Below are 21,478 nucleotides of genomic sequence, written 5' to 3' on the forward strand. Positions count from 1 at the left end.
CATTTTCAGAAGGTGTAATGAACATTCAGCCATAATGTATTAGCAGGCACAAACATGCCACAAATATCTATATAGTTGTAGCATTATGCTAAGTTTCATTTCAGTATTTCAGAAAAAAAATTATAACAGAAAAGTGGCAGAACACCCCACCTCCCCACCACTCTGCCAAACAGCGGCAGTTCTTTTGAGAATCACTTTTGACAATATCTTTACTTTCCCAAGATTCTGTGCCAATGCACTGGGCACTGGGCCAATGTGCCTGGCAGTAGAATATCATTGCTGACGACAAAAAGCATCTCCAAACGACAACAGCCTAGTCACACATTAAACTCATCTTGCAATGACAACACATTCCCCATTTATAACATAAGCAAGCAGGAACACCCATGAGCTACGAGTCCTATACAGACATCACACTGTGCATAGGAAACAAATTTTTTGAAAAGAAGGGAATGACCTACTGGCTTCTATTGCTGAGCGGTAGAAAAAATTAATATTCCATCCGCTGTTAGCCATAGTTGGTATGTACTATGCTTAATATTCCAATAATAAATTTCTCACATGGGGCTTGAGCAATCATGATGATGCATGTAAGTATCCATTGTATGGGGAACAATAATATTTTAAGTTGTTTTCGCAAATTATGATGGATAACTGCTAATTTGTGGTATTTGGAACACAGTCGCAGTGTCACTGTCAGATACAATGGACACAGTATATTCGTGCTTTTTGAGTCATTGAAACAATTAGTTTCTAATCTAGTACAGGTATGTACACTGATATGTATCCTAAACGCAATGATAAGACTTCCCAATTGCAATTGAAAAGTTAATTCAGTTTTAATTAAAAAGGGTCCTTCTTGCAACATGGCATGTGAAAAACAGAAAACAAAAATTATACTAATCATGTAACTTTGAAAATTGATTGCATAACTGCTCTGTAGGTCAAGCAGAAAATTTAACAAGAAATAACGTGCCTAAAACTAGTTGCAACAAACAAATTTGTTACTACGAAGGTTGCAGACAATTCAGTAAACAGATTGTGACCCAGTCTTTTTATGCGGCATTCCTCAGCGAATTTGTTGGTCAATTGGTTGCCGCAGCTGAACAAAACAGATGAACAGTCTAAATCTGGCGTGCAGCCCCAGTCCCATCGGTGCATGGTCAAGTGGGACGAACATACTGATCCGGGGAGTGAATTATGGTGCTGTCTTAGGCACGTGTTGAGGCACCGGCCAATCTGCTGCATGTACATTTGACCAAATATACACATGATCACAAGAATAGACTACACTACCCCTGACAGACACAAGACAAATTTAGTGGTATCTAAGCAAGCCTTTCTTGTCAGGGTGCCTATATGCACAGCTGTGTGCAAGAGAATTGCGAAAGGCAAGCAGGCAAGGGAGGCTTGCTCGGTGAAAGATACCACCAAATTTGTCGTGTGTGTCACAGGCAGTGTACTGTATCCCTTTCACATGTGGTCAAGCGTACATAGGGCAAACTGGCCGGTATCGTATGTGTATAAGAGATCAGCATATTTCATTCAAAAGACCAGTATGGTCATCCAACCTGGCCGTACATTTCCACAACGGGGCTTCATGTTGGATTACAATCGTTCATCTGTTTTCATCCACCGTAAAAATTGACAAGTGAAATCGATGAGGCATACCACATATATAGTAAGACATGTGGGTGAGCCCCTATTTTTTATGCAACAAACAAAAAAGGCATCCTGTGTAGGTCACAAGGTATCCATATCAGTCTGTGCCTATGTACTACTGAAGTAAATGCAGCATAGTAAATACTGACCATCATATTAATTTTCAAGAAATTAAAGCTCACCAAATGTGTATTTTGCAGTGGCTGTTACTATGGGAACAGAGAAGTAACTGTAAAGATATCAATGATAAACAAAGGTGTGCACACTGCGTGCTTAGACCTGTGACATATTTAGTCCACTACACTTCGATTTCCTACATGCACAGAAAATGCACGAGATTGCAGCACAAGCAGAAAAAAATTATGCAAATAAGGGGTACAGCATAGGAAATAGTTTTCAAAAAATAAAACCACAATAAAAAGTCATAAATGCACTACGTACAAAGCAAAAATTATATTTAACTTTCAGGTAAGCAACTTACGCAAAAGAAATACTAAACATCAGGAAAGGTTAGGTATAGTTTTATACAGAACACAATAATGTGGGCATAATAACTATGCACACAAATAGGTAGCAAGTTCAATAAGGTTGCATAAATATTTAGTCTCTTTAGTAAGCTGCATTAAGTAATGTGTTGATAAACTTCACCATGAATGACATCAAGCCCCCTTTTTGGAACACATACATTTCATACACACCTGACATCACCATCCAGATCACACGCCATGCTGCTGCAGCCATATATCCGCAGGGTCTGCATTCCTGGAGGCTCCTCGATCTTGTAGTTTATGTTGTGGGTCACGGCCTCGCCACTACAAAATGAGTTCTATGTTAGCTTATAGCAGTGGCACAATAAAGCTGTGATATCGTGAAAACATGCAATCAGCACCTAAAAGAGTCATGAAAACAATGTCTGCACTAATGTGGAAAGAGAGCAAATGCTTGAAATCATCGAATGTCATGACAATAGGGACCTCTACATCAAATAGTTTTGGACGCGTCGCAGCAGCAGATTACAATCTAATTTCAATGTTTTTTCTAGTACTTAGTATAGGCAACGTTCCCCTGTCATGTCTAGTTAAAAGTCAGTTATGTCAACACATCTTGTCTTGGAAATAAAGCTGTACTAGTAGCAAGCTGTGATTGGCTTACATTTTTTCCCTAGAACTGTTCGTTAGCCAAAAACCTCGTAAGCAGAGATTGTGCACAACGTCGAAGCATTTGTAAGTGAGGAAACGTCATTGAAGAAAGAATCGATGAAGAGGTAGACGGGTCGTTACTATGCAACTTTAGCAGACAGGCGGGAGCTCACGCACAGCTGCACAAGGTGAATACGATTTCCGAAACTTTTCTCAGCGGAAGCAAACGCTTATCAGGATTATCAATTCCGCACTGTGGCAATAGAGTTGCGTACACAATTTTTACAACCAGCGCGTAGCAAGTATCAGCACAGGGTTCACTGTTGACGTGGGTGTTCCACTTGCTACGTTCGCAAGGCACTCTATACACACACGGAAAGCACACACAACACGGATGAACGCAGCTGTAGTTGGCGAGCACGATTGCTTACCGTTTCAACAGTACGACGACGTCGAAAGGCGCTCTCCAAGTTTCCAGTGATGCGTCTGCGATGTTACTTGCAGCAAACAAGCCGCTGGGTAGGGGACGAGCTGAGGCACGCTAATAATACGCATTACTTCTTTGCGCCGTCCACCAAACTTTCCACGACAACCAGTGGAGACAAAGGTATCGCACTCCACGGCATGAAAATCGTTGGTCCACATTTAGCTGGCGCGCCACGCATACGGCGTGCTTACAGCGAGACTCAAGTCATCTTCTGGCACTTTCGTGCTCGCGAACTACGTCTCATTTCATTACAGCAAACCTAATAACACACGACCAAACAAACACATCGATGCAGCTCGCACAACAACCGTTGAAGATGGAGCAAAAACAACACGCCGTACCTTCGTATTCTACCTATCGCGTTGAATACGAAAATACTGGCGCCGCCAGCGCCGTCTGTATAATAGTGCGGCTATTGTGGCCTCCGTGATTCCTACAATAATACGCACTACAGCAGGCTTTGTGCCGTTTTGGGCCGAACTACATACATACGTTCAATTATACAATATATGGTCAATTATATATGGCCACACATGTGCAGGTCATAAAAACCAGGTTCTCTAGCCGAGTGCCATCCGTGCGGTATAACCGAGCTCAGATTGGTCCACCTTGACCGATCAAATAGGGCACCACTGTAGGTGAAATGAGGCGCACAACTCCTGCGGGACCCGCCGTGGTTGCTCAGTGGCTATGGTGTTAGACTGCTGAGCACGAGGTCGCGGGATCGAATCCCGGCCACGGCGGCCGCATTTCGATGGGGGCGAAATGTGAAAACACTCGTGTACTTAGAATTAGGTGCACGTTAAAGAACCCCAGGTGGTCGAAATTTCCGGAGTCCTCCACTACGGCGTGCCTCATAATCAGAAAGTGGCTTTGTCACGTAAAACCCCAGAATTTAATTTTTTAATTTAACTCCTGCGGGGACGGTAGAGTATCCGCCTCCCGTGCAAGAGGACCGTGGTTCAAATCCCGGTGCCGCGCAATTCTCCACCGGAAAATAAAAAAAGAAACCGTGTGTTGAGAAAATTGCACAAACAGGCCTGGAGTGCGGCCTGATCCCGGTGACCAGAACCGGTAACGCACTCTCTCACCAGAGCAGGATTGGGCACCCTGGTGCAGTACTTGGCCACAACCTCCTATATGAATACAACAATCAAACCTCGGCCCTCAGTCCCCAGCAGCCGCGAAGCAACTGACCACGGCGGCGGTCAGATCTGTCACGCTGCAGAGGGTGCAAAGAATACCTGCCTCCGGACAGGCCGCCATTGGAATCTGAACCTGGCAACGTTTAACGTTAGAACGTTATCTAGTGAGGCGAGTCTAGCAGTGTTATTGGAGGAATTAGAGGGTAGTAAATAGGATATAATAGGGCTCAGTGAGCTTAGGAGGACAAAAGAAGCATATACAGTGCTAAAAAGCGGGCACGTACTGTGCTACCGGGGCTTAGCGGAGAGACGAGAACTAGGAGTCGGATTCCTGATTAATAAGGAAATAGCTGGTAACATACAGGAATTCTATAGCATTGACGAGAGGGTGGCAGGTCTTGTTGCGAAACTTAATAAGAGGTACAAATTGAAGGTCGTACAAGTCTATGCCCCTACATGCAGTCATGATGACCAGGAAGTCGAAAGCTTTTATGAAGACGTGGAATCGGCGATGGGTAAAGTCAAAACAAAATACACTATACTGATGGGCGACTTCAATGCCAGGGTCTTGCAATGCCAGGGTCTGCCAGGGTCTTGCTTCTTGCCTATAGGCAAGAAGAAGGCTGGAGACAAGTCAGTGGGGGAATATGGCATAGGCTCTAGGAATAGCAGAGGAGAGTTATTAGTAGAGTTTGCAGAACAGAATAATATGCGGATAATGAATACCTTTTTCCGCAAGCGGGTTAGCCGAAAGTGGACGTGGAGGAGCCCGAATGGTGAGACTAGAAATGAAATCGACTTCATACTCGGCGCGAACCCTGGCATCATACAAGATGTAGACGTGCTCGGCAAGGTACGCTGCAGTGACCATAGGATGGTAAGAACTCGAATTAGCCTAGACTTGAGGAGGGAACGGAAGAAACTGGTACACAAGAAGCCAACCAATGAGTTAGCGGTAAGAGATAAATTAGAGGAATTCCGGATCAGGCTACAGAACAGGTATTCGGCTTTAACTCAGGAAGAAGACCTTAGTGTTGAAGCAATGAACGACAATCTCATGGGCATCATTAAGGAGTGCGCAATAGAAGTCGGTGGTAACGCCGTTAGACAGGAAACCAGTAAGCTATCGCAGGAGACGAAAGATCTGATCAAGAAACGCCAATGTATGAAAGCCTCTAACCCTACAGCTAGAATAGAACTGGCAGAACTTTCTAAGCTAATCAACAAGCGTAAGCTTGCGGACATCAGGAACTATAATATGGATAGAATTGAACAGGCTCTCAGGAACGGAGGAAGCCTAAAAACAGTGAAGAAGAAATTAGGAATAGGCAAGAATCAGATGTGTGCGTTAAGAGACAAAGCCGGCAATATCGTTACTAATATGGATGAGATAGTTCAAGTGGCTGAGGAGTTCTATAGAGATTTATACAGTAACAGTGGCACCCACGATGATAGTAGAAGAGAGAATAGCCTAGAGGAATTCAAAATCCCACAGGTAACGCCAGAAGAAGTAAAGAAAGCCTTAGGAGCTATGCAAAGGGGGAAGGCAGCTGGGGAGGATCAGGTAACAGCAGATTTGTTGAAGGATGGTGGTCAGATTGTTCTAGAGAAACTGGCCACCCTGTATACGCAATGCCTCATAACCTCGAGCGTACCGGAATCTTGGAAGAACGCTAACATAATCCTAATCCATAAGAAAGGGGACGCCAAAGACTTGAAAAATTATAGACCGATCAGCTTACTGTCCGTTGCCTACAAAGTATTTACTAAGGTAATCGCAAATAGAATCAGGAACACCTTAGACTTCTGTCAACCAAAGGACCAGGCAGGATTCCCTAAAGGCTACTCAACAATAGACCATATTCACATTATCAATCAAGTGATAGAGAAATGTGCAGAATATAACCAACCCTTATATATAGCTTTCATTGATTACGAGAAAGCGTTTGATTCAGTCGAAACCTCAGCAGTCATGGAGGCATTACGGAATCAGGGTGTAGATGAGCCATATGTAAAAATACTGGAAGATATATATAGCGGCTCCACAGCCACCGTAGTCCTCCACAAAGAAAGCAACAAAATCCCAATAAAGAAAGGCGTCAGACAGGGAGATACAATCTCTCCAATGCTATTCACAGCATGTTTACAGGAGGTATTCAGAGACCTGGAGTGGAAAGAATTGGGGATAAAAGTTGATGGAGAATACCTTAGCAACTTGCGATTCGCTGATGATATTGCCTTGCTTAGTAACTCAGGAGACCAATTGCAATGCATGCTCACTGACCTGGAGAGGCAAAGCAGAAGGGTGGGTCTGAAAATTAATCGGCAGAAAACTAAAGTAATGTTTAACGGTCTCGGAAGAGAACAGCAGTTTACGATAGGTAGCGAGGCACTGGAAGTGGTAAGGGAATACATCTACTTAGGGCAGGTAGTGACCACGGATCCGCATCATGAGACTGAAATAACCAGAAGAATAAGAATGGGCTGGGGTGCGTTTGGCAGGCATTCTCAAATCATGAACAGCAGGTTGCCACTATCCCTCAAAACGAAAGTGTATAACAGCTGTGTGTTCCCAGTACTCACATATGGGGCAGAAACCTGGACGCTTACGAAAAGGGTTCTGCTGAAATTGAGGACGACGAAACGAGCTATGGAAAGAAGAATGATGGGTGTAAGGTTAAGGGATAAGAAAAGAGCAGATTGGGTGAGGCAACAAACGCGGGTAAATGACATCTTAGTTGAAATCAAGAAAAAGAAATGGGCATGGGCCGGACATGTAATGAGGAGGGAAGATAACCGATGGTCATTAAGGGTTACGGACTGGATTCCAAGGGAAGGGAAGCGTAGCAGGGGGCAGCAGAAAGTTAGGTGGGCGCATGACATTCAGACGTTTGCAGGGACAACATGGCCACAATTAGTACATGACCGGGGTAGTTGGAGAAGTAAGGGAGAGGCCTTTGCCCTGCAGTGGGCTTAACTAGGCTGATGATGATGATACATATGTTAAAAAATTAAATTATGGGGTTTTACGTGCCAAAACAACTTTCTGATTATGAGGCACGCCGTAGTGGAGGACTACGGGAATTTCGACCACCTGGGGTTCTTTAACGTGCGCCTAAATCTAAGCACACGGGTGTTTTCGCATTTCGCCCCCATCGAAATGCGGCCGCCGTCGCCGGGATTCGATCCCGCGACCTCGTGCTCAGCAGCCCAACACCATAGCCACTGAGCAACCACGGCGGGTGATACATATGTTGCTAGACAAGAAGAAACCTTGACATGCTCATATTTTGTGCTATAGCTTAGGGCAGAAATTAATTACATGCAGTATTCTTGCTTTTGAATCGCTTATGCCACATGTAGTCAGCAAAAAGCATGGCCTTCAAGATCTGGACAATTTACCCTGTGTGAGCTATCGCTGGGGTGTGATTTTAACGATTTCAACCTCGGTCACTGGCCTTAAAACCCTAACTGACTTTATGCGCAGCCGTTACCTGCACTACCTGCGCCCTCACTTCGTTTCTCATTGAAGTAACTTCCTGCTGTCGTTTATATGTAGCCCAGAAATTGTCGACACAACCTCGGAGGTACACATGTGCAGTGTGTGTGATGTTTCCGTGCGCTTGTGTTCGTCGCACAGCAACATATATGCGATGATTTTTAATTTTACCCGTGAGGCACAGGTTACGCTTATGTGTTCCCTATCTTGCATTCGTGGCGATGTGCTTATCATGCGCGGATCGCGCTCATGTGGTCAAGATTCCTTGAAAAAAAAATCGTTGCTGCAGCATGCATTTGTCGCATTTGAGTGGTGTGTGCCAGAAATGTGCGGCGGCGTTCGATGTGTTTCGGCCCCAAGTGCTGCAGTGCTGCAGTCACTGCATGCCAGCAAATAGATATGACGCGATTGCTAAGGCGCAGTTTTGCTTAGTGTTTCTTGGTATACATCATTGTGATTTACCTGCATATGCGATATAAACCACAATGCGCGCTTCCGTTATATTTCTTTGGTTTTCCGAATTTCGATTAGTGTGATGTTTGCCTTCGTCAATGAGTGTCTTTTTAACGATGCTCTTACTTGATAGTAAAAAGCCTCTGAAATGCCGATTGCAAGAACCAGCGTCTTCCAGTGCCTTCCAGTGTGAAACCAGCGTTTTTTTTTCGGTTTTTTTTTTTTTGCACTGGATCGCACTGGGTACGCTGGCGCTCGCTGGGACTCACTCGAGACCAGTGAGAACGCTGGATAAGAGCTAGGTCACACTGTAAGAGACGCTCGCATTGGAAACTGCGCTGGTTGTGTTTGTGCCGCGCTGGCTCCAGTACGCAGGGACGAGCGCTGCTGAATATTAAATGCTTTATACAATTTCATCACTTCATACTAATCTCTTGTCCTAAATAACGCTATATCTGAGGGTCATAGAACTATTTCGTGTCGCAGCATGGAATAAAGGTGCGTGAGCAGCCTTGTTTATTCCATGCACATGTGACAATGAAAATCACTTTCTTTTTTTGCATTTTGCCTTTTGACACGGCGGATAGCTAAACTCTTGAACGAAACCACGCAAACGCAGAGGATGCCGATTTTTTAGTAGTTCGCACGTAACGTATGATTGGGAGTTATCGCCATTGTCGCAGTGTTGTGGAGTGGACATGAAATCCAGAAGTCGTTCAGACGCGCTCGAACGGACCCCGAGTTCGAAGACTACCGCTGTTTGATATTATCGCACCGATAACAAGGCTGAGGCGATACGTGCGCTTCCATTTTCCCTATTGTACTAAAAAGAGTTCTGAGGCTCAAATACACACATTTTAGCTTTCGCCAGCTACCCGCGCCGAGATCAGTCCCCACCGAAGCTTAGGCATAGCATATCCGCCGAGTGCGTCTGCACGCTATCGGCGCGTCTAACTTCAAGAATCAAGAAGTCTAACAAGGATAAATTACCTTATATTTCATATTTCGCATAGGTGCTTTTAAATAAACATTTTTTTCATGTCTACAGTGCCAGCACAGGAAGTGAGGAGCGCCGATGTGACGCGTCATAAACGCAGGTATATGTGCTGTCGCCGAAGGCTCCCAGCACTATAGCCTGCGCTTCTCTGACGAATATATATGACTAGACAGACGTGTAGACTGAAAGACATCACTGAACTAAAAAAACATAGCATACCCCTCGCGTGAAGAACAAGAAACGGCTATCGAAATCGGCAGTAACAGCCCATTGATGCAGCGTCCCGGGTCGGTGGTTCATTTAGGACTTTTTTCGAAGTTAAAATACCAATCGCAAGTGAAAGTCGATGTTATGGCACTTCCGAGCACACTATTGAATATGGAGAGCAAATTTTTCTTTGTCGTGCACGCGTGAGTTTTAGTTGCTGCCACGTCTGTGCAAGACTTCTCTCTGCGAAACTAAAACTGCTTCTCGATTTTGGTATGCTAAATTAGCCGCGCGTGTCCGTATGCTGGCGTGGCGTAGCGGTAATGAGCCGGGATGGGGATCTGCAGGGGTGACGATCGAATCCTGGGCACAGCACTTCTGTTCTTATATTTTCTTTTTTTTTCGTTTTTTATTGCACTAAAACGCTCTCTGTTGCTTTCTGTATTCAAAAAATACATACGGTGTCCAGGCACCACGTATTTACCGAGCTGGAGCTGTTTTTCGCACCAGTAACCAGCGCCTCCCAGTACGCCGCGCTTGCCCAGCGCTCCATGCATCCAGCGCACGGCACTGGACCCATAATCCGGCGATGCACTGGATACTGGGTACTGTTTATAGAGTGAAAATATAGAGCCGTTCTTAGACAGGCCGCACTTTAGCTTCTTTAATGTCCTATAAACGTTCCTTTATAGAAATCAGTACATATGCCATATGATGGCACATTTTTAGAACGGGAATGGAGAGCCAGTCTAGAGACAGGCTGCATTAGAAGTCCTGAAAACGTTCTATAAATTTTTCTATAGAATTTGGTGCATAAGATGTCAACACGACCTCTATAGAATTTTTATGGTGGATGTAGAGCCATTCTATAGACAGGCCGCATTAGAAGTTCTGAAAAGGTTCTATAAACATTTTTCTGTAGAATTTGGCAGGCACATAAGATGTTATTACGACCTCTATAGAATGTTTCTGAAAACGTTCTATAAAAATTTTTCTATAGAATTTGGTACATAAAATGTTAATACGACCTCTATAGAACATTTATGGAGGGTGAATGGAGAGTCAGTATGACAAGCCGCATTAGAAGTGTTAAAAACTTTCTATAGACATTATTTTATAGAATATTGTACATACGATGACAATAAACCCTCTATAGACTGCTTATAGAGCGTGAATGGAGAGTCAGTCTATAGACAAGCCGCATTAGAAGTGTTAAAAACTTTCTATAGACATTATTTTATAGAATTTAGTACATATGATATCAATACACTCTCTATAGAACATTTATAGAGAACGAATGGAGAGCCATTCTATAGACAGGTCGCGTTAGAAGTTTTAAAGACATTCTATAAAAATTACTTTATGGAATTCAGTACATAGGACGTCAATACACCCTCTATTGCACGTCTATTGTGTGTGAAATGACTTGTTTCGATAGAAAGGTTTCTATAGACTTCTATAGAGATTCTATGCAGACGGCTCTATAGATCGCGAGTTCCTATAGAGTACCTTTTGACTCCATAGGAACTCATTAGGAGTTCTAAAGGAACTCTAAATCCATTTTCATAAGGGTGATTTCGTTCGAATCAAACGCAGTTGTCTCTTCTCGTTTCTGCGACATGGTGCCGTGACCAGGATAGCGGTTACTCCTCTTCCGACTGGCCACGGGCTACCAGAACGACGGACTGGCCACAGAAGACGGACGAAGAGGAGGCCCGCAGGCGAACCAACGGCAGCGAGGCGAGACATCGACAGCAAGGAGCGGCACAAACACAGAGGGCGACCAAGACTCCGATGACGTTTCGCCGCTAGAATCTGTAAGCGACCAGCAGCTTCCTCAATTAGTCAAGATGAACAGAGAAGTGATTTTGAAAAAGCGAAAAACGCTGAGGACGCAAATAACCAACTTAGTGAGCGATGCTGAATAGAAACTGGAGGAAAATCAGGATCCTACAGCGATGTCGCTGATAGCCAGCCAGATCAAAGGTATTGCATACTCGCTAAAGAAAGCAGACGAGCAGATGGAGCAGTTCATAACACCCGAAACAGCTGGCTCTGAATTTGCGAAGACCACTGAGTACGAGTTAAAGATAATAAAGGCTCGGCACAGCATCAACGCGTACCTTTATCGACAATAAATACGGGAAACAGCGAGGGACCAACCCAACTTCAATGGTGAAGCTAGACAATCGCAGCAAGCAACAATGGTGAAGCTACCAAAGCTAGAAATAATGAAGTTGGACGGCAATGAAATGGCAGAGATTTTGGCGCCAATTTGAAACAGCTGTACATGAGAACCCACTTGAACGAAAATCAGAAATTTACGTACCTTGTGTCCTCACTAACCAGAAAAGCGGCAGCTGCCGTGGAGGGACTACAGTTTACCGACAGTAACTATGGGAACGCCATTGATCTACTCAAGCAAAAGTACGGAAAGGATGACATGCTGGTAGAAATGCATATGAAAGAATTAACTAACTTGAATACAGTAGCAAGCTGCAATGACCATGACGGTTTAAGAAAGCTGTCACAAAAGGTGCTAGTGCACATACGTGGATTGGAATCCTTAGGATTGAAAAGCGAGTCCTATGCATCGATGTTGCTTCCGATCCTGAAAAGAGCTTTGCCAGTGGATCTGTGCATTGGATTCCAGTTCAAACAAAGAGAAGGGATCAGTAGATCTTCAGCACAAGATGAGAACGTGGCTTCACGTCAAGAAGATATTCTTAGGCGCTCGATGAAATACATAAAAGATCAGGTAGAGTGCAAAGAGGAATTGTCAATAGAAAGGAGAGAAAGCTACGGAAACAGAACGGAGAGTAAGCAGCAGACAAGAACTGTTAAATTTCAAAGTACAGCTGCAAGGTTTTGCACATTTTGCGAGAATACTACTCATTATACTGATGATTGTAGGAAAACGATGCCTTATGAAGACAAGAAAATGAAGCTCAAAGAGGCAACCAGATGTTTCCGCTGTACCAGGCCTCGCCATACTGCTAAAATATGTACGGCAAACATTAGGGGCAAGATGTGTAAAAATTGGCACGCGACGTCTATGTGCCAAAGAACTGACATGCTATGTGACAAAGAACTGACAGCACAGTGTACAGTATCTACTCCTGGTGAAACTGAAAATCAAGAGGAAACATCAGCTTGCCAGTCTATGAACCTCTCATCAAGTGTTTTTTCTGCAGACTGCAGTTGCATTAGCTGAAGGTAGAAGACAGTCATGTTATTGTCGTGTTCTGCTGGACGTCAAGGCAAGCCTCGAGGAGCAGCATTCTCAGGAGAAAGCGGCACTCCTCTCTGAGCAGGTGGTACGTACCAAGGAGCTGCTGAACAAGCATCGGAAAGAAGTGGAGCAGATTGAGAAAACTGCGGAGGCAAGGCTAGCTGACGAGCGGCGACGCCTGACGGGAGAGCTGGACGTCCTTCGTTACACCCTCAGGGAAAAGGAACAGGCTCTTAGCCGGTCAGCCAACGAACAGCAGGCGAAGGCTTCTGCCGAAATGGCAGAGCTTATCAAGAGGTCCAAAAACTATCCTCTGCCCTCGAGGAAGAGCAGAAAAAGACAGTCACTCCGCAGTGCACTTGATTCAGTCAAGAAAGAAAGGGACGAAATCGTAGAGTTTGCAGAGGGCATCACAAGGGCCAGCTCGGACTCGGCGGTTGACCCAAGCACTGCAATTAGACGACTTGCAGAAGAGAATGCGACGTTGCGACGAGAGGCGGAAGCGGCACACACCGAATACGAGTCTATGCTCTCTGAGGAGAAGTCTAGCCTGAAAGATGGAGACTGTTCGTGCCGAGTACGAGTCTACACTGCAGAATCTTGAGGAGAAGCTCCGAGGTACCGAGGTCGACCACAGAAGGCATCTGGAGGAACTGCTTGCAAACCAGGAGCAGTACCAGGAAGAAGTGAAGTTGAAAGACGAAGAGCTACTTCTACTGAAGCACAAAGTGGAGCAGTACGCTGACATGCTCAGCTCGCAAAGGCTGAAGTATTACTAGGAGCTGGAAAACATAGAGCGGAGTCTAGAGGCCAAGCACACTGCCGAGATCCAGTCACTCAAGTCAGAGCACAGAGAAAACATTCAGGTGCTGACAGAGTGTGTGCAACGAGATCTGCTGGTACACAATATTCATCAACTCACACTGCATGGAGGAATAAGCGTCACATTATCTAAGTACTGGATAATACAAGGAAGACAGCTACCGAAGAAGATAATTCATAGATGTCGAAAGTGCCAATGATTTGACGCCAGACCAGTGCACCAAGAAAGAGCCCCACTTCCTGGTGACATAGTCAACGAGCAACAACCATTTGAAGTAATCGGTGTGGATTTAGCTGGTCCGTTACTTGTAAAAGACACGATAAAAAGCACTACAACACAGTATGTTGCAATATTTGTATGTGCTACTACACGAGCTATGCATCTAGAAGTTGCGGACAACCCGACAAGAGAAGCACTCTTACATGCTTTCCGAAGATTTACAGCGAGACGAGGGTTATGTTGCACCATTTACAGTGACAACGCAAGGACGTTCAAGAAGGCCAACAGAGACATCAACCGTATGATTACAGAACTACAGAAAGAAGTCTCCAAAAGAGCAAGCCAAGGAGATTAAATCAAATGGAAGTACATCGCAGAAGAAGCGCCTTGGTGGGGAGGCTTTTATGAAAGGATGGTACGAAGAATGAAATCAGCAATGAGGAAAGTTATTGGAAAAAGACTTCAAGAGAAGAGAGGCAAACAATAACAACTGAAGTTTAAGCTATCCTTAATAACAGACCGTTGACTTATGTATATAGAACCGGATGAGCCTCTACCTACTGCGCCGGCTGATATAATAGGTGGAAAGCATAGGATTACAGACATTACCGAAGGTGAAAAAAAGGCCAGCATAGAAGAAATGTACAGAAATAGGCAAAAAATTACGAAAGATTGGTGGGAAGAAATGGAACAGGGAATATCTGAAAGAACTGAAAGAACATTGTAACGGAAGAAGGCAACAAATGACAGTGAACCAAGGAGATATTGTTTTGATCGGCGCACGCACTCCTAAATCCTTCTGGAACCTCGCTAAGGTCATTGAAGCATATTCTGGGGTCAATGCGAAGCCGCACTCCTGTCTCTTAAAAACCAAAGGAAGACTCGTTCGGAGACCTGTGCAACATCTCTACACACTTAAAGGCTGCTTCCAATCATGAGAAGAAAAACTTTTCGCGGCCGGAAGCTGTTGAAACTCATGGTAGCGGACAAGAAGAGAAAGAAGACGGCGGGCTCCAGAGGCGCGCGCACTACAAGAATCAATAAAGAAAAAGAAGAATCTTGATTTCGTTCGAATCAAACGTAGCTTTCTCGTCGCGTTTCTGCGACAACGTATATGTATTTATTTTATCTTTATCCTCAGCGCCGAGGGGCACTACAATGGGGCTGGGGGCGGGGGGAGACATGTATAAGTACAAGCAGGTGAAAAAAAACTGTCCTCGCATTTATGAAAAAAATAGAAAGTCGTGAAACACAAGAAAGACCCTCACAGTGATAACACAAGCAGCTCATTAGACATGATGGATACAACTTGACAAGGCAAACGGTTGCATTGTGTTATGGATCTGCAAAAAAAAATAAGTCAATCTGTTCTATACGCGACTTCCTTAATATTAAATCCGTGATTCATACGCAATGTCATATATATGGGATGAAAAAAGCCGTAGGCCTTCGCGGAGCACAGCAGCTCTACGAGGCCTTCGGGGCGAAGCCTGTGCGCGTCGTTTTCGCGAGAAGGACCCGCCCGGCGGAAAGCGGCCACTTGCTGAGCCCTATGTTGACTGGTTGTAGCCACGCGCGTAGCTCTACGATTCGCATCTTCAGCAGCGGTTCGTACCTTGCAAGGAGGCGCCACAACGTGTGGGGATGGGTAAGCACAGGTGTCTAGGCTACGTGGCGTACATGTCACACCCCTTGACCCGTGGCACGCTGCGTTGATGACGATGATGATGATGGTTTATTGGCATCCGCTTAGGGACGGGGTGGTGACAAATAGCCCCCTAGCCTACTTGAGTTAACCATGTCCAGCTACACGCAGCATGTAACTGCTATATGTAGGGTGCCTCGATGCGCGCGCCCTCTTGGAGGGTGGAGTCATTCCGTGAAGGGGTCAGTGCTGCCTTCCAACCGCTGGCCGCCATTGCGCGACCCCACATTTCGTTACGGTCGGTCGACAGAGACACGCGCACGGCGTTTTCTGGTCCGAAATGCCCGAGTGTGGCGTGCCGCAGTGGACGAACCACTCACGGAATGACTGGAAGATGTTCCGATTTCTTAAAGAATCGAAAAGACGACTCCTCTGGCTGGGTAAGGTCAAGCGCGACAAGTGGCAACCCACGGACCAGTCGTGTGTGTGCAGCGTAAGTTATGCCATTTCTGCATTTGTAGTTATTCGTAGTTAATTTGCAGTGAGTTGTAGCGCTTGTTGCTTTTGAAATCCTTAACGTTCCCGACCAAATAAACAAGTTACCACATCGGAAATTGCTCCCTATTGAATGCACTTTTTCTCAGTGTTGAGAAGCCACTTTATTTTAGCACCATCGATGACCGGTTTACAGCAATTACAAGTTGACAATATATTCGTGCAGAAATTGTGCTAAACAGGGCTTTATAGTCAATTACTACGTGAGAGTCGTGATTTAGTGCTATATAAGCCACATGTAAGGCACCAAATAATCTGGTATGCATTCAATATTTTGTTCGCCCTCATCTGCATATTTACAGTAAGGCAAAAGAATTCAAAACAAAAGTAGGAATAACTATGGAAGCACTGCTAAACAGAATACGGCGACAAAATAAAATGAAACGTTCAATGAAAGCGCATGCTGTATACTCAAGTTAAACATAAAAATCCGTGATAAATGGTTTATTTCGTAGTATTAGTGTGTAATATCCCACAGAACAAATATAAATTACGTTTAGAACTACAATGATGCAATAAAAGCGGCCCGTATGTACAGGCTCCGCAGTTATCGCGCTCGACTGCTGATCCTGAGGACGTCGGAGCCACCCAGCCGCGACGGCCGAGTTTCTATAGAGGTTAAACGCATGGTGCTGTGTACTAGTTCGGTATCGGTGCATGTTAATAAAACCTGAGGTGGTCAAAATTTCCGATGCCCTCTACCACGGATCCATCACACCCGATGCTACGAAATCACAAAGAAAGGTCGTGGATGTGATATTGGTTGCAATATGCGACGTTAAAAAATTCGCAAATGCCAGCACAGGTAACACAGACACAAACAGGTAAGGCAGACAGGTAACACAGACACAAATGAAAAGCTGCCACATTCACTGCAGTTTCCGTGACCCCGAAACAACCATTGAACATTGGTAGAACATCACTTACACACGGCCTCGTTTCAACCGCAGAGTGGTTATTTGACTGTTATGATCATTGCTTTCTACCCACCGTTGCAGCATTCAGCCCGTAAATGGGCTAACTGATGACTGATTCGAGAACAAGATCTGAAAGTGGGATGTGCGATGACAATTATGACTTTGTCCCGTGGCGGCACGCGGTTTGTCAAACAAATTCGGGTTCCAGCTGGCAGCCAAATGGTTCTTACGCTTTTGTTAAATGCAAGAAACTCACACACATCGAAAGAAGGCAGGACTCGTGCCTGCGTATGTTTCATGCATTTAACCAAGGTGAACAGTCACCAGCTAGCAAGACGTTCTTTTTAAGGACGGCGCGACTGGCGTGGACGGCAGTTTCCTGCTGCGCAAGTCCAGTTGAAAATTCCGCTTCAAAAATTAAAATGAGAGAATATTAAATTGATACGTTCACACGGCTGATGCGAAAATTTCGTGTTCTCGACATATCATTAAAGCAGCCCACGCTGTCAACGCGAACTGTACATGCAGCAGCGCGGCGCCCGTTGACTGCCTACGGAGCAGGTATCATAATGGCGGACGCCGTGGCAGACGACGCGGCAGTCTTCACCCTGCACGGCGCCGGAGGGGAGCGCGCGCGTCGAGGCAACCTGGCTATATGTAAGATCCCTCTATTAAGGTAGCGACATTAAGGGGCTTTAAGCGACATCTGCCGCATGCGCCACCTAGGAAGTTCCTCTAGCAGACGGCGCCCAAGCTAAACCGCGGCTCCGCGGCATTCGTGAGGTGAAAAAATATCTGCACACGCGCAAAAATAAAACCTACTGGTGCCTGACTGTGGTGAAAAACGAAAGGGCCCGAACTGCTAAGTGTAGTCCTTTAATTTCAAATGAGCGCTGAAAGAAAAAGGTTCAAGAGAGCGGAATGAGTGCTTGATCGCCTCGATTCCGCATGTTTACCTTTCGTTCGTTCGCGCTATATCACCGCGCCACATTGGTGATTGCTTGCGCTTAATCCTGTTTGCTCTGTGAATTCTTTTGCTTGTAAGTGTGCTGCGTACACACAGCGGTTACTCTGAACGAAGAATTCGTGTAAGAAAAAAGGCTGATACTCGCTTGAACCGAAAAACTTTCGACATAACGTCGCTGAAACGTGCGACCCTCACGGCAACTAAACATCCTCTGTGTGTGTGCGTGCGTGTGTGTGTGTGTGTGTGTGTGTGTGTGTGTGTGTGTGTGTGTGTGTGTGTGTGTGTGTTTGTGTGTGTGTGTGTGTGTGTGTGTGCGTGCGTGTGTGTGTGTGCGTGCGTGCGTGCCTGCGTGCGTGCGCGGGGGGAGGGGGCCTCACGTTGCAGGTGGACCTCCTCCTTAAGAGGAAACATTAGGTCGGATGCTCCTATCTAAATACATGTAGAAGGAGACTTCGTTTTCTCGGCAACCACTGCATCACATTTGACGAGGTTTGTTGCATTTAAAAGAAAAACTCAAATTCTAGTGACTATTTGTTTGGAATTTTCGATTTAGGTCGTCGATATTTTATTGAAAAGTGGCAAAAATCGAAAATCTTCAAAAAACGTAACAATTAAGCTTACAACTCTGTAAATCAGCAAAGAAAATTGATATCACAATTCTGTGAATTGCACATAATAGTACACCTACAGAGGACAAAATTGATATGCTACACATGAGTCTCAAAAAACTAAGTATTATGGGAATACGGATTTTGCAGAACCCTTGTACACAACATAACCAATTCACGTAAGATACAAATTGACATATCGAATTTGTCCGCTTTGAATGGCGTAATGGATGCAGTTTACAGAACCGCGATATCTGTTCTTGATGCAGAGCTATCAATATTTAAACTTCGTGCTTCTATTTTTTTCGAACGTTAAATTTTTCAAAATATATTAAACAAAGTTCAAGCCCTAAATCGAAATTCCGCTTCCAAAAGACACTAGAATTTAACATATTCTCTCAAATGCAACAAATTTTATTAAAAGCGTTTCAGGAGTTCTCTCAGAAAACCGTTTCTGCGTTTTACATGTATCTGAGTAGGCCGCGCCGGAGTTGGGCCCGAGCTAAAGCTTCTTCTTAAACAATTTGCCTAGGGATCAAATACACGAATAATAACTGCATTGCCATTGCCAAAGATGCTGCAAACGAATTGTTGAACGCCACGCACTGTCAAAACAAGTAAAATATGTATTTTTTCATAAAAGAATATACTCGCATGTGCCAATAATTGTGCCCAACATAACTGATGTCAATGCTTCCATGTATTTTGTCTATTTAATAAGAAAATATCACACGAACTTTAGAACTACATCAGTTCGAAGCCAGCAAAGCAGTGTATGCCACTGATATGAAAAATGTAAAGGCCATGAAATGAACAATTTGAGGACAAATATGTTAATGACACTTTGTCATATAAGATCCTTGTTTACATTCTTCTACATATGCAACGGCCAGTGAAAAACCTCAATGACGCTGCCATTTGTTCTAATGTATTACGCAGCAGCAGCTGTCACCGGTCGTGTATCGTGAGTAATTGCACTGAAATTATAGTCGCAACAGAGACCACGTATAAAAAGCAGAATATACGAGAGCGAGTCAAGTGAAAGTGAGCCAATGCGAGTATATAACAAACGGGGTACTTCAATTAAATGTAGCCCCCGTTATCATTCAGACCTTTGTCCCATTGACTAAAGAGTCGCGCAATTCCCGTCTCTTAAAGCTCCTTGGGTTGCTGCTTCAAAACGTCTGCAACTGACTTTCACGACATTGTGCGAGACGAATCTGGTTCCCTTGAGCTGTTTTTCGGTTGCCCCAAAATGTGGAAGTCGCAAGGTGACAGGTCTGAGCTGTATGACGGATGTTGCAGCGTTTCCCGCTTGAACTTTGCCAGTTTTGTATTAACCACATCAGCGACGTGGGAACGGGCATTGTCGTGGAACAAGATGACCCCATTCGTAAATTTTCCACGTAGTTTGTTCTTGATTGCGACACGCAGCCGATCCGGTGTTTCACAATATCGGAAACAGTTGATAGTTTCTCAAGATTTAGCAAATTCTATCAGTAATAGCCCCTGACGATCGAAAAATAAAAGTCCACAACACCTTCCTGGCGGAAATGACGGCCTTTGCTTTCTTTGGGGAAGGTGGATTTGAATGTTTCCGTTGTAACCTTTGCCGTCGAGTTTCAGGCTCTTAGTAGTGGCATGATGGTTCGTCTCCGATCACAATTGCAGACAAGAAATCGTCACCTTTATTGTGATACCGGATCAGATGAGTAAAGGCAGCGCTGATCTTCGTATTCTTCGCGGTGGTTCAAAATCTTGCACATCCATTGCGCACACAAGAGCCGATAACCGAGATGTTCATGAATTATGGCGTGAACCAAACCGTGACTGATGTTCACACGCTCTGCCAGTTCATCGATGCTTATCCTCCGTTCTTGTCTCATCAGCTCTTCAACCTTTGTCTCATCAGCTCTTCAACCTATCATGCAGTGATTGCATGATAGGTTTGGCCCGGTCTGGTATCGTCTTGGCGAATTTCCCGTCCTTCTTTGAACCGTTTGTTTCAACGCTTCACAGTGGCCAATGAAATGCAATGTTCCATGTGCACGGTAGCCACACGGCGACGAATCTTTTTGGGAAATACCTTTACCTGTCAAAAACCTGACGGCACCACGCTGCTCAACTTCTGGAGAGTCCCTTACGGCTCGCAACCATGTTCAACCCACTGTATGAGAGCATTAAAGAACACTTATCCTCACACCTGCGTGTCATCTTTGTAAATGAGAGATGCCTGTGTGCTACGCGCAGGCCTTGCAGATAATGAAGAGAACCATAATTGTGCGGCGTGGGTAGGCTCAGTTTCATTTGACTCGCCCTCGTACATCAGAAATGCGAAGATGGAATGGAATATTCAAATGCGAAGATATAGCTTGATAAAGGGCAAAAAAGTGCCACTGCAAACGAAGTTCACTGCAGGTATACACAAAGCCTCGCCACAAGATATTTAAACATACGTACAAGTAAGTCTCCAATAAATCTACGTATCTAAGAAAAATTTATGGTATATAATGCGTCAAACAAAGCAAATCAACATGTTGCGCAATCACAGATTCACAGAATGTGCTCGGGTGGGCTCGGTGGCATTACCACGATGCGATCCACTAACCCGCTGCTGTTCTTCATGCAGGTTTTGACGTCAGTTATCATGCGAATGCTGCTGCTTCTTCTTGTAAAATCAACGAGCGTCACTTTGGGACGATCGCACCCGTGCTCCGATGACGTATTAACATGGGACATCAGAACCCACGTGGATTCAACCCATCTGGCCGCGCCGCCAGTGAAAGAATGGATCCTCGACGAAAAGCCGCTGGCCCTACTACCATCCTCAACAACAATCCAGCTGCCTATAAAAGGGGAGCGACTACCCCTGCCGGACTGTGGACTCGGTGGCATTGCCACGATGCGATCCACTAACCCGCTG

At 44.9% G+C, this 21,478-nt stretch overlaps 1 protein-coding gene across 4 annotated transcripts in view; it reads left to right on the forward strand.

Annotated features, from left to right (window-relative positions):
- LOC142584603 (uncharacterized) overlaps nt 1–21,478 on the forward strand; it is a 229,822-nt gene that overhangs the window by 163,169 nt on the left and 45,175 nt on the right. The window contains exon 6 of one of the 4 annotated variants that reach the window (XM_075694736.1): nt 11,225–11,406. The exons of 2 other annotated variants lie outside the window; for them this stretch is intronic. In XM_075694736.1, coding sequence (XP_075550851.1) covers nt 11,225–11,387 — 163 coding nt within the window. In that variant the 3' untranslated portion in view covers nt 11,388–11,406. Of the gene's footprint in view, nt 1–11,224; nt 11,407–21,478 lie in introns of those variants that run through there. One more of the 4 variants, XM_075694737.1, reaches the window with a different exon arrangement.

The sequence above is a fragment of the Dermacentor variabilis genome, chromosome 6 (genome assembly GCF_050947875.1).
Source record: "Dermacentor variabilis isolate Ectoservices chromosome 6, ASM5094787v1, whole genome shotgun sequence".
Classification (NCBI taxonomy): Eukaryota; Metazoa; Arthropoda; class Arachnida; order Ixodida; family Ixodidae; genus Dermacentor; species Dermacentor variabilis.